The sequence below is a fragment of the Paramormyrops kingsleyae genome, chromosome 9 (genome assembly GCF_048594095.1).
Source record: "Paramormyrops kingsleyae isolate MSU_618 chromosome 9, PKINGS_0.4, whole genome shotgun sequence".
In the NCBI taxonomy this organism is placed as follows: domain Eukaryota; kingdom Metazoa; phylum Chordata; class Actinopteri; order Osteoglossiformes; family Mormyridae; genus Paramormyrops; species Paramormyrops kingsleyae.
In genome coordinates this window covers 28,815,874-28,831,012 of record NC_132805.1, presented here as the reverse complement: position 1 = coordinate 28,831,012, position 15,139 = coordinate 28,815,874, and the positions used below count along the sequence as shown (strand labels likewise).

Sequence of the window (15,139 nt, the reverse complement as noted above, 5' to 3'; positions counted from 1 at the left end):
TGAGTCCAAGCAATTAGAGGAGGTAGGACAAATACATCTGATTGGTTGGTCACGCCTCGTCTAGTTGCTTGGACTCACATCCTCTGCAATTTGATTGGTTATCTCTCTGAACCTTTTTTTCTGCATCATTTTTCCTTCTGCCTTCAGACTATTTTTGTGTAAGTAAAACTCCCATGAGCGAAGTGATTCCAATGGTTTAATTTGAACTTAATTAAAACAATGTCTACAATACAGCATGATGAAATTATTTCATCAAGTAGTTTAACATGCTATAAATTTTGAAGTTTAACAGTAGCTTAACAGATAAGGATCGTGTTTACTGCATAATAAATGCATTTATTTTACTGTCTACAGTACACAAAGTACCAAGAAGGAAAAAAACGCACAAACAGAACATAGGTGTTTAGTCCTATGTGAGCCACCGTACGTTCGCTTTCAACCAGGTCACACTCCAAAATGTCCAATTTATTAACTTTTTCGGTCAAAGGTGCAGCTGGCGCGTGAATAAAGTGTGATTCATATGTCATATCAGCCGGTTTTTACTATATGCTCGGTATTACTTTGTTCACAGATATATTTGTTTCGTTAACACAGGGAATTAAATTGAAAGCATCTTCAAGTAAGTGTTCAGTTTCGATTTTGTTATTTTCGTGATAACCCTGTGTAGATGAACAGCATCGTTTGTGATCACATTTCACTTATTTGAAGGCTATATTGTATGAATCAGTAAGATCTGCATAATGATTTAATCGGGGTTTTGCATCACAATTTCAGATTTCGATTCAATTTGGCCTGTGAATTGCACATACTGTAGTGTTTTTATTTCCAATTTCCTTTTCTACTCCCCGGGTAGGAGAGAATTTTCTTATCAGCTGTATTATTATTATTTATTTACTTACTTACTTATCTTTTTTACTATTACAGGTACGTTGTATCAGCTCATCGGAAAGCTCAAAAAGTGTACTTTTTCATGGTATGCTCAAATTTCACTTTTGCATTAGTCTAAGTTTCTTTTTGTCACGGTCAGGGTTCACCGCGTAAACTGCATTTTTGATCCTCAAAGAAGGCATGTGGGTTAGGGGTAAAATGTTTTCACTTGTAGCCTTGTAGGAGATCGCCACACAGCAAGCCTGGCTTAGTGTGGATTTGTTTCTTCCCAATTAAGTGAAAATGTGTACCCTCCCTTTTAAGTTAATTGGATACCCACATGAAGGCTTGACAACCACCAGTGGAATTTGTATTTTCTGTTCGTTTTTTTTCTTTGCCTAAGTAAGTGTAACCGCAAAGTGAAACTACAAAAAATGAATATTATTTCTTCCCACAATAAAATGATGGTCTTGTGTTTGCTCACCAGTGGTTATGCATTTAATTCTAACTGTGTGGTGTTTTTGGTGACAAACGCTTTTACTGCACCCGTCGGCAATGGGCCAGTGACTGCAGGGACAGTAAACATGGTCGTGTACAGCCGCGCCGCTTATGCTGATTAGGATTTTGATTTCCTTGCACGATCCCAGTCCCTCTGGCATGAAGCTTTGGCAAACCCCACCCTCCCAATACGCCGGGGTTCACCCATGTCCAGATTTTATGAATTTGCAAGAGTCACACATTATGTAACTTTCGGAAACACTGACTGCATGGAACAAATGTTTTTACTTAGTTCACCTTAAAGTCATAGTTAAATGGAGTTTGGGATAACATAAAACTGCCCCATCTATGCATCCATTAGAACAGGGTTATTCAAATCACGGTCCTCGAGGTCCGAGCACTGCTGGTTTGCCAGCCTTTCTTTGCCTGTCAGTCAGGTGTGAAGCGTCTGACCAATCAGAATCAGTAATTATTAAACAACTACCTGGGAGAACTGAAAACACGGCCTGGATTTGGAATCGAGGTCCAGAGTTGAAGAACCCTGCATTAGAACCTGCTTTCTCTTGATCTGTGATGTCATCAATATTTATTCCTTCATAGATGACTGACAGTCAAGTCCTGGGGGGAGTCCGGATTTGGACTCTGCTACCGACGGTGCTCTCCCTGTGCTTGGCATTCACATTGCCGACAGGTAACTGTAGACCCCAGAGGATGCGGAGCAATGCGGAAATCGCACAGGAGGTGGCTGGCTACACGGACGTGGCCAAGAGGATAATCGAGCTGGCCGTATATGGGAAGGCGCAGAACCGCTCTTACGATAAGCTGGCAGCCTTCACCGACACCGTGGGCAGCCGGGTCAGCGGTTCTGATAGCCTGGAGCGCGCCATAAAGTACATGTACGACGCTCTCCGGCGGGATGGCCTGGACAATGTCCACCTGGAGCCTGTGAAGGTGCCACACTGGGTGCGCGGAGAGGAGAGCGCCGTGATGCTGCCCCGGAACCACACGCTGCCCATCCTGGGCTTGGGGAGCAGCGTTGGGACCCCTGAAGGAGGTAAAGTCACCGGTCCCTGGGCTGCCCTGGGAGTTCAGTAAGGCACAGATGTGGCGGATTGTCCAGGGCAGGGGTGGCCAATCTTATCTGCAAAGGGCCGCTGTGTACAGTATGCGGGTTTTCGCTCCAACTCCCTAATTAGGTCACTAATTACAGGACTGATTGGCTGAAGAGTCCTCACACCTGGGTTTGAACAGCTGACCTACAGGTTATCCCAAAAACCTGCATACACACCGGCCCTTTGCGGATAAGATTGGCCACCCCTGGTCCAGGGTGTGTTTTGGTGGGGGGGGGGTGGGCATGTATATGCTGTGTGTGTGTTGTGGGCGTGCTCTGGGTGTGTGTGATCAGGGCGTGCTCTGGGTGTGTGTGTTGTGGCCGTGCTCTGGGTGTGTGTGATCAGGGCGTGCTCTGGGTGTGTGTGATCAGGGCGTGCTCTGCGTGTGTGTGTTGTGGCCATGCTTTGGGTCTGTGTGATCAGGGCATGCTCTGGGTCTGTGTGATCAGGGCGTGCTCTGCGTGTGTGTGTGATCAGGGCGTGCTCTGGGTCTGTGTGATCAGGGCGTGCTCTGGGTCTGTGTGATCAGGGCGTGCTCTGGGTGTGTGTGATCAGGGCGTGCTCTGGGTCTGTGTGATCAGGGCGTGCTCTGGGTGTGTGTGATCAGGGCGTGCTCTGGGTGTGTGTGATCAGGGCGTGCTCTGGGTCTGTGTGATCAGGGCGTGCTCTGGGTGTGTGTGATCAGGGCGTGCTCTGGGTCTGTGTGATCAGGGCGTGCTCTGGGTGTGTGTGATCAGGGCGTGCTCTGGGTGTGTGTGATCAGGGCGTGCTCTGGATATGTGATCAGGGCGTGCTTTGCCAGTGAAGTCGTGAAATGAAGTAATATGCACTCTGTGTGCCTGACCTAAATATGTCAGCAGGAACCCTCTGCATGAGAGACACAAAACAGCAGTCAGAAGCACAGACACTGTAGGGTCTTGTTTTGACACGCAGCCCACTGCAGGTATCGAGGCCGAGGTGCTGGTGGTGGCGTCCTTTGAGGAGCTGCAGAAGCGAGCAGCTGAGGCCAAGGGGAAGATGGTGCTGTACAATGAGCCCTACGTGAGCTACGGGGATACTGTGCAGTACCGGGCCTTCGGGGCCACAGAGGCCGCCAAGCTGGGAGCCCTGGCCTCTCTCGTCCGCTCTGTCACCCCGTTCTCCATCAGCAGGTCAGCAGATTGCACTGTACCATGGAGCATTCCTTACCCATTTAGTCTATGGTAGACATTTCTCCAGTTTCTATTAGCCAGCAATAAATTGTTAGTTCTTTTTACATTTTTTTGCAATGATGACTATTTATCTGCATTAAAATAATGTGTAAAATATAAGAATATTAAGAATGTTTTACAGCCTAATACTACTGTTGTCTTCTTTTTTGGCTACAGCCTTACTCTGGGTACTTTACAGCACACAATTATGGAAAAGTCACGCACTTTTGGTTTATGTTTCTCAAACTCCCATTTCATAAATTATGAACAGTTCTTATTTGGTCCATTAATCCTGCATTTTTCTGTTTTGATGGTGGGTTGTGATGCATCAGCCCACATACGGGCTGGCAGGACTACCAGGATGGGGTGCCAAGGATTCCCTCAGCTTGCGTGACCATTGAAGATGCCGAGATGATGGCCAGGATGTCTCATCTTGGTCACAAGATCGTGGTCCGACTCTCAATGGCAGCCAAAACCCTCCCAGACGCCGACTCCTTCAACACTGTTGCAGAGATCAGGGGCAGCGAGCACCCGGAGCAGGTGGGCAGAGATCAGGGGAAGCGGGCACCCAGAGCAGGTGGGCATAAATCAGGGGAAGCGGGCACCCGGAGCAGGTGGGCAGAGATCAGGGGAGGCGGGCACCCGGAGCAGGTGGGCAGAGATCAGGGGAAGTGGGCAACCAGAACAGCTGAGCAGAGATCAGGGGAAGTGGGCGACCAGAACAGCTGAGCAGAGATCAGGGGAAGCGGGCAACCAGAACAGGTGAGCAGTCACTGGAATGAAGAAATAGTTGCTTTGTGTTGTAGACAGAATTGGCCCTCTTGAAAAATTAATTGGGGACCTTGGATCCAATGGAAAATTGAGAAGCACGTTTGGGGTTGTCCCATAACTCCAGTTTCCTTTTGCTGGTGAGGGTCTGCTGATGTCAGCGCTGAGGGCCACAGGGCAGCAAAGGGAAGCGTGACAGTAGACACTTGACCTTGTGAACATGATAACTCAAAAAGTATTTGATGGATCTTATTACCACATCACAAAAACGTTATATTGATGAAGATCTACACCTGATTCTATTTTGAGACAAATTGCACAAAATTTGAAGCAGTGCTACATGGCAACAAAGGAAGGAAAGGGCAGATGGAGAATATATTGTTGTTGTGATTCTGACAGCATCCGGCTAGGCTTTTGCTTTGTTTAGAAAATGTTGTGTAGCTCCTGCTCCAATACTGCTTGCACTTGTACCTGAACATTCATTGGAAGCTCAGCCTAGCTGCACTTATACATAGTCAACTCCTTGGCAGCCATTTGTATGTAATGTGCCATTTACTGCACGTGTATGTCCCATTGGACAAAAGTAAAGACTGAGCGGCTGCGTGCTGCAGAGGTGTGGTTTCATGCCCTGTGATCCTTCCCACCACTGCCTGCGTACACACTTGGCTGATTTGCAAGGGATGTGGAAACTCGCACATCTCCATCCTTTGAGTTTTGGCGCCATCATGTTCAGCCAGTGCAGAGTCATCTAATACTCTGATTAAAATGATATTATGTTAAAGGCTGACAGATTGTTTCCTGAAGACAGTGACTTAATCGGCTGTCATAAAGAAAAGCTCTGTATGAGCCCTTACACCCATATCCCACCTTGCCCCTCACAGCACATCCCACCCAGACTCTAACCCTCAGAGCCACATCCCACCCTCTTCTCCTCCTTGGCAAAGCCTCTCCACATGCTTTTTTAAATGTATTTAATAGGAATCCTTCAATAGAGTGTTATGGATCCTTTTCAGTCTCCTCCATAATATCACATGGGCTTCCCTGAAGGTCCTTTCCCCTCATTAAAAGCCCCTCTGGCTGTCAGCCCCGTTTCTGGAGGAGGTATCCAGCGACTGTAGCATTTCTTACCTTATGGCATCACGGATACTCTGTACCGTTTTTGCGCTCGCAGTCTTGAAGGGGCTGCTGTCTCGTGGGTCACCCCCAGGGACGGTGTCGTGGGGCGGCTCACAGCCGTGTTTAGCTTGTGCATACTTGTGCTTCTGTGTTTAGCACCAATCATGGCCTCTGTTGACAAATAATGTAACTTGTGGTGTAAACAGCTCGATTTAACATAAATAGTTTGGATATGAACGCCATATTGAATTTAAACGACACAGTGTGTATGCCCTTGCACATAATGCTATGAGCTGTAAGCCTACAGTTTTTTTTTCATCAGCAGGTCTTAAATGTTTCTTCTAAAAGAATGAATGCTAAGCTGAAATGAAATGAAATGAATAAAACACCATCAGAGATCCCAGGAGGGGCCCTCTGTGTCCGCTTCCTGAAATGTTTTTGGCCAAAAGGGACTTTTAGTGTTACTGTTTCTCAGAGTTGAATTTATATATTATTCAAAGTTTAATAATAGTAATAATTATGAGGGACCGTCAGGGTATGAAGGGAGTAAGTTCACAGCAGAAGAGAGAGCTGGACACAGGAGGCTGGATTTAAGGATACAGGAAGCTTGATTTAAGGATACAGGAGGCTGGACACAGGAAGCTGAATTTAATGACACAGGAGGCTGGATTTAAGAACACAGGAAGCTGGGTTAAAGAACACAGGAAGCTTGATTTAAGGATACAGGAGGCTGGACACAGGAAGCTGAATTTAATGACACAGGAGGCTGGATTTAAGGACACAGGAAGCTGGGTTAAAGAACACAGGAAGCTGGATTTAAGGATACAGGAGGCTGGACACATGAAGCTGGATTTAAGGACACAGGAAGCTTTATTTAAGATACAGGAGGCTGGACACAGGAAGCTGGATTTAAGGACACATGAAGCTGGACACAGGAACCTGGATCTAAGGATACAGGAAATTCTAAACATTAAAATTTGTGGCTCTAGTGAATTTTATTTTGAGTTCTTAGTTCTAAGTTAACTTCCCTGTAATGGAAGTTTCCGTTGTTTAAAATGTGTGCAGAGGCAGCTCTAACCTACACTGAAGACTAATAATATTCCATCTGAGCATGTGTGGTAAGCTTACTATCAGCCGTGGGCCGCAGCAACATTTTGAAACCAGTGCCTCCCACTATTCTCACGCTGGCCTGTCATTTCTAAGCCTGCTTCCAGTGGTGGCTGGTGATAAAAATTTTGGGGGGGTGCAGTTTTGGGAGAGACAAACAAAGTAAAGGAACACTTCTTAGCTCAGCAATGGTGGGGAAAAAATTCTAAACACGACACATGATCACTTGCTGGCCGCTGCGTTTGCAAATAGGGTTGGTCTGGGGGGCACGCATCTCCTACCCCCACGGGTTAATGCACGTTTGCTGATGCTCACATAACATATTATTTAGTCTGCCTATAGCAGGGGTGCCTGACCCATCGATTGCAGCGAGTTACAAGGTCAGTCTTGAGATGATTAATGGCAACTGTTCGATCACACTCAGCAAAACTAGCAAGCAAGCCCAGCACCCCATTGAAAATATGAAGAGAAAAAAAACAGAGAACTGCCTCAGGTTACCTGCTCACTCTTATTTGGCTGCCGTACTTAACCAGGAAGTACATGTATCCACAGAAATTAACCAAATATTAAATGGAACCAATTTGTAATGAATGCTGACCGACTATCAGGTGCATCGTATGAACAGATAAATTCTAATTAATTTATGTATAATATTGTTATGTATACTTTCTTCTCTAGATACATTACATTGCCAAAAGTATTGGGACGCCCCTTCAAATCATTGAATTCAGGTGTTCCAAGCACTTCCATAGCCACAGGTGAATGAAATCAAGCACCTAGACATGCAGACTGTTTTTGCAAACTTTGCGAATGAATGGGTCGCTCTCAGGAGCTCAAGTGACTTCAAGCGTGGTACCGTGATAGGATGCCACCTGTGCAATAAATCCATTCGTGAAATTTCCTCACTACTAAATATTCCACGGTCAACTGTTAGTGGTATTATAGCAAAGTGGAAGCAACTGGGAGCAACAGCAGCTCAGCCACAAAGTGGGAGGCCACGTAAAATCACAGAAGCGGGGACAACGCATGCTGAGGCACACAGTGTGCAGAAGCCGCCAACTGTCTGCACAGTCAATAGCTACAGACCTCCAAACTTCTTCTGGCCTGCAGATTAGCTCAAGAGCTTCATGGAATGGGTTTCCATGGCCGAGCAGCTGCATCCAAGCCTTACATCACCAAGTGCAATGCAAATCATCAGATGCAGTGGTGTAAAGCACGCTGCCACTGGACTCTAGAGCAGTAGAGATGTGTTCTCTGGAGTCACGAATCACAATTCTCTGTCTGGACGTCCTATGGACGAGTCTGGGTTTGGCGGTTGCCAGGAGAACAGTACTTGCTTGACTGCATTGTGCCAAGTGTAAAGTTTGGTGGAGGGGGGATTATGGTGTGGGGCTGTTTTTCAGGGGTTGGGCTTGGCCCCTTAGTTCTAGTGAAAGGGACAATTTCATACTCCCAGCTTTGTGGGGACAGTTTGGGGATGGACCCTTCCTGTCCCAGCATGACTGCGCACAAGTGCACAAAGCAAGGTCCATAAGGACATGGATGAGCGAGTCTGGTGTGAAGGAACTTGACTGGCCTGCACAGAGCCCTGACCTCAACCTGATAGAACACCTTTGGGATGAATTAGAGCAGAGACTGTGAGCCAGGCCTTCTCGTCCAACATCAGTGCCTGACCTGACAAATGCTCTTCTGGAAGAATGGTCTAAATTCCCATAAACACACTCCTAAACCTTGTGGACAGCCTTCCCAGGAGAGTTGAAGCTGTTATAGCTGCAAAGGGTGGGCCAACCCCATATTAAAGCCTATGTATTAAGAATGGAATGTCATTAAAGTTCATGTGTGCGTAAAGGCAGGTGTCCCAATACTTTTGGCAATATAGTGTTTTTGAAGGGAGACCCCGCACCCCAGCGCCCCACATTAACTAACCTCCACTGTCTGCTCCTTTGATCCGGGCTGACTGTGAGCCATTACCCCGTGTTCACAGCTTTCAGGGCTGGGCCTTGGCGCAGAGAGACGCTGTGTCATGGCAGTTCAGAACGCCGCTGTCGTTTGCTGCCCACTGGCCCGTATCACTGTAAGGTTCCCCGTGAGGGTACACCGCCGGCCTTCCCAGCACCCATCCAGCTGCATCACCCAGGGAGGGTACTGGCTACACTGGGTCTAAGTGGGTGAAATTGCAGGCCTTGGAGATCAGCTCCATGTTCATGTTGCAGCTGCTCCAGCAGGTGCATGCAATATTGAAACAACTTGACAGGTTTCGTTGTGGTTTGGTTGATTTGGGTTCCTCTGACAGGGCCTGGTCTGTGCAGAAAAGCTGTCCTCCAAAGGGTGCTGAAGACAACAAAGGTGCAGAGATGAGCCCTGACAAAGGAGGGAGTTGCCATAACAACCAGTGCCCTCATATTTTGGGGCTTTTACTTCTGTATAAGCTTCTGTTGCCTCTCTTGAATCACTGGCCAAGGATCTAAAATGAACTGAAATATTATCTTTCTGCTGTTATTTCTGTTCTGTTATTTTGTTGGAATCGTCTCGCTACCCTTCCATTGTTCTGATCTCAGATCAGCATGGATTATGAGGCAAGATTAGCTGCCTTTGACATTTGACCTTTGACCTTTGAGGTGGTGCTCATCAGCGGACACCTCGACAGCTGGGATGTGGGGCAGGGAGCCATGGATGATGGTGGAGGTGCTGTCATTTCCTGGGAGGCGCTCTCTCTGCTCAGAGACCTGGGTGAGTCCCGGCATGGCTGCCATTATCACAGACCCATTCCCACCTTCGCCCCGAGCCAAGGCACTTTATTTCCATTCTGATCTATAAAATAGTTCAATCTTCCATTGCAGATGAGTTCTGGAACAATAACATCACATGGCTTTAATTTCCCCCTCCTTCAATGTTTTATATTAAATGTAGAGCAAGAAAATGAGTCAAACAATTTGATTTTAAATTAAAGGACTTTAAGGGGGGGGGGGTGACAGAGAGTTCTCCCAAGTAATGTTTAAAACATGGGCAGTAGCTTGGAGATAGATAATTGTAGAGTCACGTCAATTCTTCACCTGGGCAAGATCCTTAAACTAGGTTTTTTGATTGTAGTGCTTAGTGAAGTCACATGACAGGTCACATGGCAGGTCACATGGCCAGTGAAGGTGGAGCCCTGGCATGTAAACAAAGCTTCACACATGTGATACTGCTGCAATGCCATCCTTTAAGAATGTAGAGCTTCTTCCGATGTGGTTCAGGGGTTCATTTAGAAATATGGTCCCTATGTGTTCAGAACCGTCACTGAAGTCAGTCTGTGGTCATCAGACTCCATCAGGATTTTCCTTTGCCTCTTTAAAAGCGTAGATGAGATGTATCTGCCCTCGTCTTTCTTCATTTTCGGTCATCACTGTTCTTTCTGTCTCCCTGTTAATTGGGGCGAAAGCAGCAGCAGTAGGATCCTCTCCACACTCCTGACTTCCTCTAACCACCCAGAAAGTCCCCACTGTTAAAGGGGGGAGGGGGCAATTTCTGAAAGTGTTGGCATATGAAACACAGTGAGAAGGGGGAAGGAAGGGAGATGAGAGGAGAGAGGAGGCGGAGGAAGGGGGTGGAGGGGGCCGGTTGTGGTGAGGCTGAGGGCAGCGAGCTGCTGTAATGAACCATCAAGCTGAGGAGCTGTGAGTGAGAGGAGGCAGCAGGACAGAAGCTAAGGGGGTGCACCCCCGCCCCCAAGTCACACGGCACGTTTAAGCCCAAAATAGACTGCTAGCCAGCATCTCACTGCAACTCAAAGATAAGATCTGTACACTTTAAGATGATGGTTGGTTAGAAACTGCTAGAATTTAGCACAGGCTGTCATTAAATGCGGTTCAACCCCTTCCAGGGGCCTCGGAGTTTTTGAATAATAGATATTTTTATTCAGTGGAGGGGTCAGCATTGCAGAGGAGGATGATGGTGTGTTTTTCAGTATTTGCATAGCTGTGTTTTCCTGTAGTACGGACCCAATGGCTTTATTGAGCCCTCTTTTGTTTGGCATCGTTTAATGTTCAGTGGGGAGCCGCAAAAAGTTAAAAATGACCAGTTAATTCCATCTTTTGTTTTGTCTTCTTTGGTGGGGGGGGGGGGGGGCTGGTTTGCGGCTCACCGGTGTGTTAAGTGTCCAGTGCGTGGCCTCTGTGACCGAGCCTTCATCTCCCGCTGGGCTCAGAGCGTGAGCTGACTCCGCCCACTGTCCCCCCCCCCCCCCCCCCCCCCCCCCCCCCCAGGCCTACGCCCCCGGAGGACGGTGCGCGCGGTGCTGTGGACGGCTGAGGAGCAGGGAGGCGTGGGAGCAGCGCAGTACTACCAGCTCCACAAGGCAAGGTCCCCCCCCCCGCCTCCCACAGACAGCATCTGTGACGGACCCCCGCTGGCTCTGTAGAACTAAACAGCCTAGAGCTCTGCCTCCGTTATTCAGCACCTCTGGCAGCTGTCTGCTGCCGCAGCCGAGCATAAGCACCTCGCTCGAGGGACTCGAACAAGCAACCTTCAGGTTACCAAAGTCCACTGTCCTTAACTGTTAGTCCACAATAGCGGCTGCGTGGTGTTAAAGGTAAGGACAGAATGAGGATTTTGGTTGGGGCAGCTCAGTCGCTACTGAAGAGTCACGGCGCTGCAAGAATCTGCTTTCGATCAGGAGTCAGATAATTACTTGCACAAGGCTGGATGCACAGAGCAATCTAAACAAAGTGAACGTGGCAGTATTATCACATGGCTGGGGATGGACTGGCGTCCCGTCCCGAGCCTCCGCTCAGCCTCGGCTTGAACGTGCATGAAGTTGGAGGAGATATTCCATAACCAGCCGGTTATAGGAGCAGGTCGGCCGCTGCTATCATGCCCCACTGCCCCTGCTGTTAATCCAGGTTTCCATGGAGGAGGTTACTGGAGCAAGAATGTAGCACCTCCCCCCCCCCCCCCCCCTCGCCCACGTCCTGCCTGGCTCAGCGTTTCAGAGCAGGGCATTACTGACCACCAAGGCCAGCAGTGAAATGACGGTAACGTGGTGGGAACTGGGGTGGAATATTTCAGTAAACAAAGTCTTCTAAAAGTCATCTTTGGACACCAAATTCTAAGTCCTATAAAACGAGTGTTTAATAAGTTACATCAAGAACATTTTTTATGGCAGACATTGTGTGCTGCTTTTAATTAATCTATGAAACAAATGGGTTAGCATACACAAAATAACCCAAAACAAATAAAAAACAAATGTTTACTGCACATTGAAACTAGTGTACCATCGTGACACAAATTCCCACTAGTGTTATGTGCTGCCCCCTTGTGATTAACATCAGTAAGTTATTTGCCACTAAATGTAATAAAATGGCTTGTTTTTCTGGTCAAAGTTATAGCTGTAAGCCAAAAGCTTGGTTTTGTCTCCTGTCCCCTTGTAGTCTGTCTCTCTCTCTCCCTGGTTTTGTCTCCTGTCCTCTTGCAGTCTCTCTCTCTTCCTGGTTTAGTCTCCTGTCCTCTTGCAGTCTCTCTCTCTCCCTGGTTTTGTCTCCTGTCCCCTTGTAGTCTGTCTCTCTCTCTCCCTGGTTTTGTCTCCTGTCCTCTTGCAGTCTCTCTCTCTTCCTGGTTTTGTCTCCTGTCCCCTTGTAGTCTCTCTCTCTCTCTTCCTGGTTTTGTCTCCTGTCCTCTTGCAGTCTCTCTCTCTCTCCTTGGTTTTGTCTCCTGTCCTCTTGCAGTCTCTCTCTCTCCTTGGTTTTGTCTCCTGTCCCCTTGTAGTCTATCTCTCTCTCTTCCTGGTTTTGTGTCCTGTCACCTTGCAGTCTATCTCTCTCTCTCTCCTTGGTTTTGTCTCCTGTCCCCTTGTAGTCTGTCTCTCTCTCTTCCTGGTTTTTTCTCCTGTCCTCTTGCAGTCTCTCTCTCTCCTTGGTTTTGTCTCCTGTCCCCTTGTAGTCTATCTCTCTCTCTTCCTGGTTTTGTGTCCTGTCACCTTGCAGTCTATCTCTCTCTCTCTCTCTCTTCCTGGTTTTGTGTCCTGTCACCTTGCAGTCTCTCTCTCTCTCTTCCTGGTTTTGTGTCCTGTCACCTTGCAGTCTCTCTCTCTCTCCTTGGTTTTGTATCCTGTCCTCTTGCAGTCTGTCTCTCTCTCCTTGGTTTTGTGTCCTGTCGCCTTACAGTATGTCTGTCTCTCTGGTTTTGTGTCCTGTTCCCCTGTAATATGGGTTCTTTTCCCCAATCCTCTCCACTGTCTTGCATGTCCCCCTTCCAGGTTAACATCTCCAATTTTGATCTCGTGATGGAATCAGACTTGGGCACCTTCAGGCCACTGGGAATCCAGTTCACAGGCAGCCAGAAGGCTCGGGCCATTATGAGAGAGGTGATGAAGCTCCTGGAGCCCATCAATGCCACGGTGCTGGAGGAGCACGGCGAGGGGACCGATATCAATCAGTGGATGGAGGCTGGTGTGCCAGGTAAGAATCCCCTGAGCTGCTATGGTCCCACTGGATTCTCGGTCCAGGCCAGCATGCCGTCCCACACCAGGTTTCGTTATACAGTACGTACACTGCACAGCTCAGCAGCAAGTTTAATTCTCACTTCCCTCTGCTCCATCTGTCAGTTTACTGACCTATTCAAGAGCAGGGGGTGAATCAGCCTTCGCTGCATTGTCTTTCAGTCCATTTCCACCTGTAAGTGTCAGTGTCTGACTGTTGCTGTGCTTGATGGTTCACTGGGCTGGTGGACAAACTGCAGAATGGTAATGTACTTTTTCTACCTGCAGGGGGCTCTTGTGCCCAAGTGATCTTATTTGTTCGGACCTCTAGTCGTTCGATGTCTAATAGCACAGCTTTCTGGATATCAGCCCTCTCTCAGGGGATAAGCCACTGACACAGACATGTCGCTCCAAAACCTCAACGCTAATTAACAAGAAACTCTCCTGCCACCTGTTGTCTTAAACTATGTTCAGTAGCTCAACAAGTAGAGAATTGTGCCATTAACCCCAAGTTTGGAGGTTCAAATCCCGGGGAGCATCCACGATGTGTAACTTTTCCCTCTTGCTTTGGATAAAAGCATCAGGCAAATGTTAATAAAAAACATGAAAGTCAAGTATGTATTTCATATTCAGCCAGAAAAAAAACAGAAGGGAAGTTTAGATTGCCCAGATAATTAGATTTTTCTGTAGAGATGGAAACCTGGATTACAGTTTGCACTGATATAACTGCTAACATATGTATAATCTTGTTGGCTTATGGATAATTTAAAAGGTTTATGACACTGAGGTTTCTCAGTGTGTCAAATATACACGCAGAGAAACTGTTTTTCCTTCCAAACTTTTGCAGCAATTTCAGAATGACTTGCCTCAGGGTTGAGATTCAATACTGTGATGTTTATTGTTCCTGTATAATTATACCTGTAGAGGGGGTTTGATAACACTTTACTTACTTAATTTATAAACACAATCATAACGCATTATAATGCATTCATAAAGAATTATAAACATGGCTATAAATATTTATAAAAAGCCATAACACATAATAGCTATGTTTGTTATGCAGTATGACTGCCTTATGAAGTTATCGCTTATCATGCATTATAAATGAGAGCTTCATAAAACAGTCATAATGCATAATAAACAGGCTATAATGTATTATGCCATTTGATAAATATTTATAGCCATGTTTATAATGCTTTATAAATGCATTATTACTTGTTATGAATGTGTTTATAAATTACTAAAAACATGGCCTTAAGTAAAGTGTTACCGGGGGGGTTAAGCTATTAGAGTGCATGTGGCCTCTCAACACCTCCCAACTCCCCCCCCCCCCCCCCAACACTGTCGGGTCCCCAGGAGCCAGCCTGCACACGGTGGACAGCAAGTACTTCTGGTTCCATCATTCGAACGGGGACACCATGACCGTGCAGGACCCCATGGAGATGAACCTGTGCTCTGCAGTGTGGGCCACTGTGGCATACGTAATCGCAGACTTGGAGGAGATGCTGCCTCGATAGAGCGCCCCCTCCTGTTAGACCAGTGACCTCAGATGTGCATGGGGGACTGATAACTCTCCCTGGACATTCCAATCAGTGTCCTGTCAAGGTTAGATTTACTGTGAATGAACATTAACGATGCAAACTTGTACCTACTATGAGACAATGTCATCTCAGGGATTTAAAACCCAGTTTTTAAGTTTAAAGTAAAATGTTTGATTTTAGAATGATTTCTGTTTCTCGGAACAGTGAAATAAAAGCATATGTTTTATCTGTATATTTCGTAATGTTTTACTTGTATGTTTGCTTGTATGGTCCAGTTTGTTTTGTCTGACATATTGGCCAGAACATTTAGTCTGTATATTTTGCCTGTATATTTTGACTGTTTTGCCTGTAAGTTTTGTCTGTATGTCTTACCTGCACATTTCCTATGCAGGTACCTACATGTTTCATTTGAAACTTTTTGATTCTTAGCATTCAATTGGATCAGTTCAGTCATTGCATAAAAAGCAACATAAGATGATAAAATAT

At 46.8% G+C, this 15,139-nt stretch overlaps 1 protein-coding gene across 1 annotated transcript; it reads left to right on the top strand.

Moving 5' to 3' along the window:
• The first annotated feature begins 277 nt into the window (after positions 1-277).
• LOC111845931 (carboxypeptidase Q) lies at positions 278-14,885 on the top strand. Its single transcript, XM_023815673.2, has 9 exons — positions 278-619; positions 925-973; positions 1,966-2,419; positions 3,421-3,628; positions 4,000-4,207; positions 9,277-9,388; positions 10,903-10,994; positions 12,891-13,092; positions 14,469-14,885. Exons 2-9 carry the CDS (start codon positions 971-973, stop codon positions 14,627-14,629), a joined length of 1,440 nt encoding a protein of 479 aa, XP_023671441.1. The 5' UTR covers positions 278-619; positions 925-970; the 3' UTR covers positions 14,630-14,885.
• Positions 14,886-15,139: the final 254 nt, after the last annotated feature.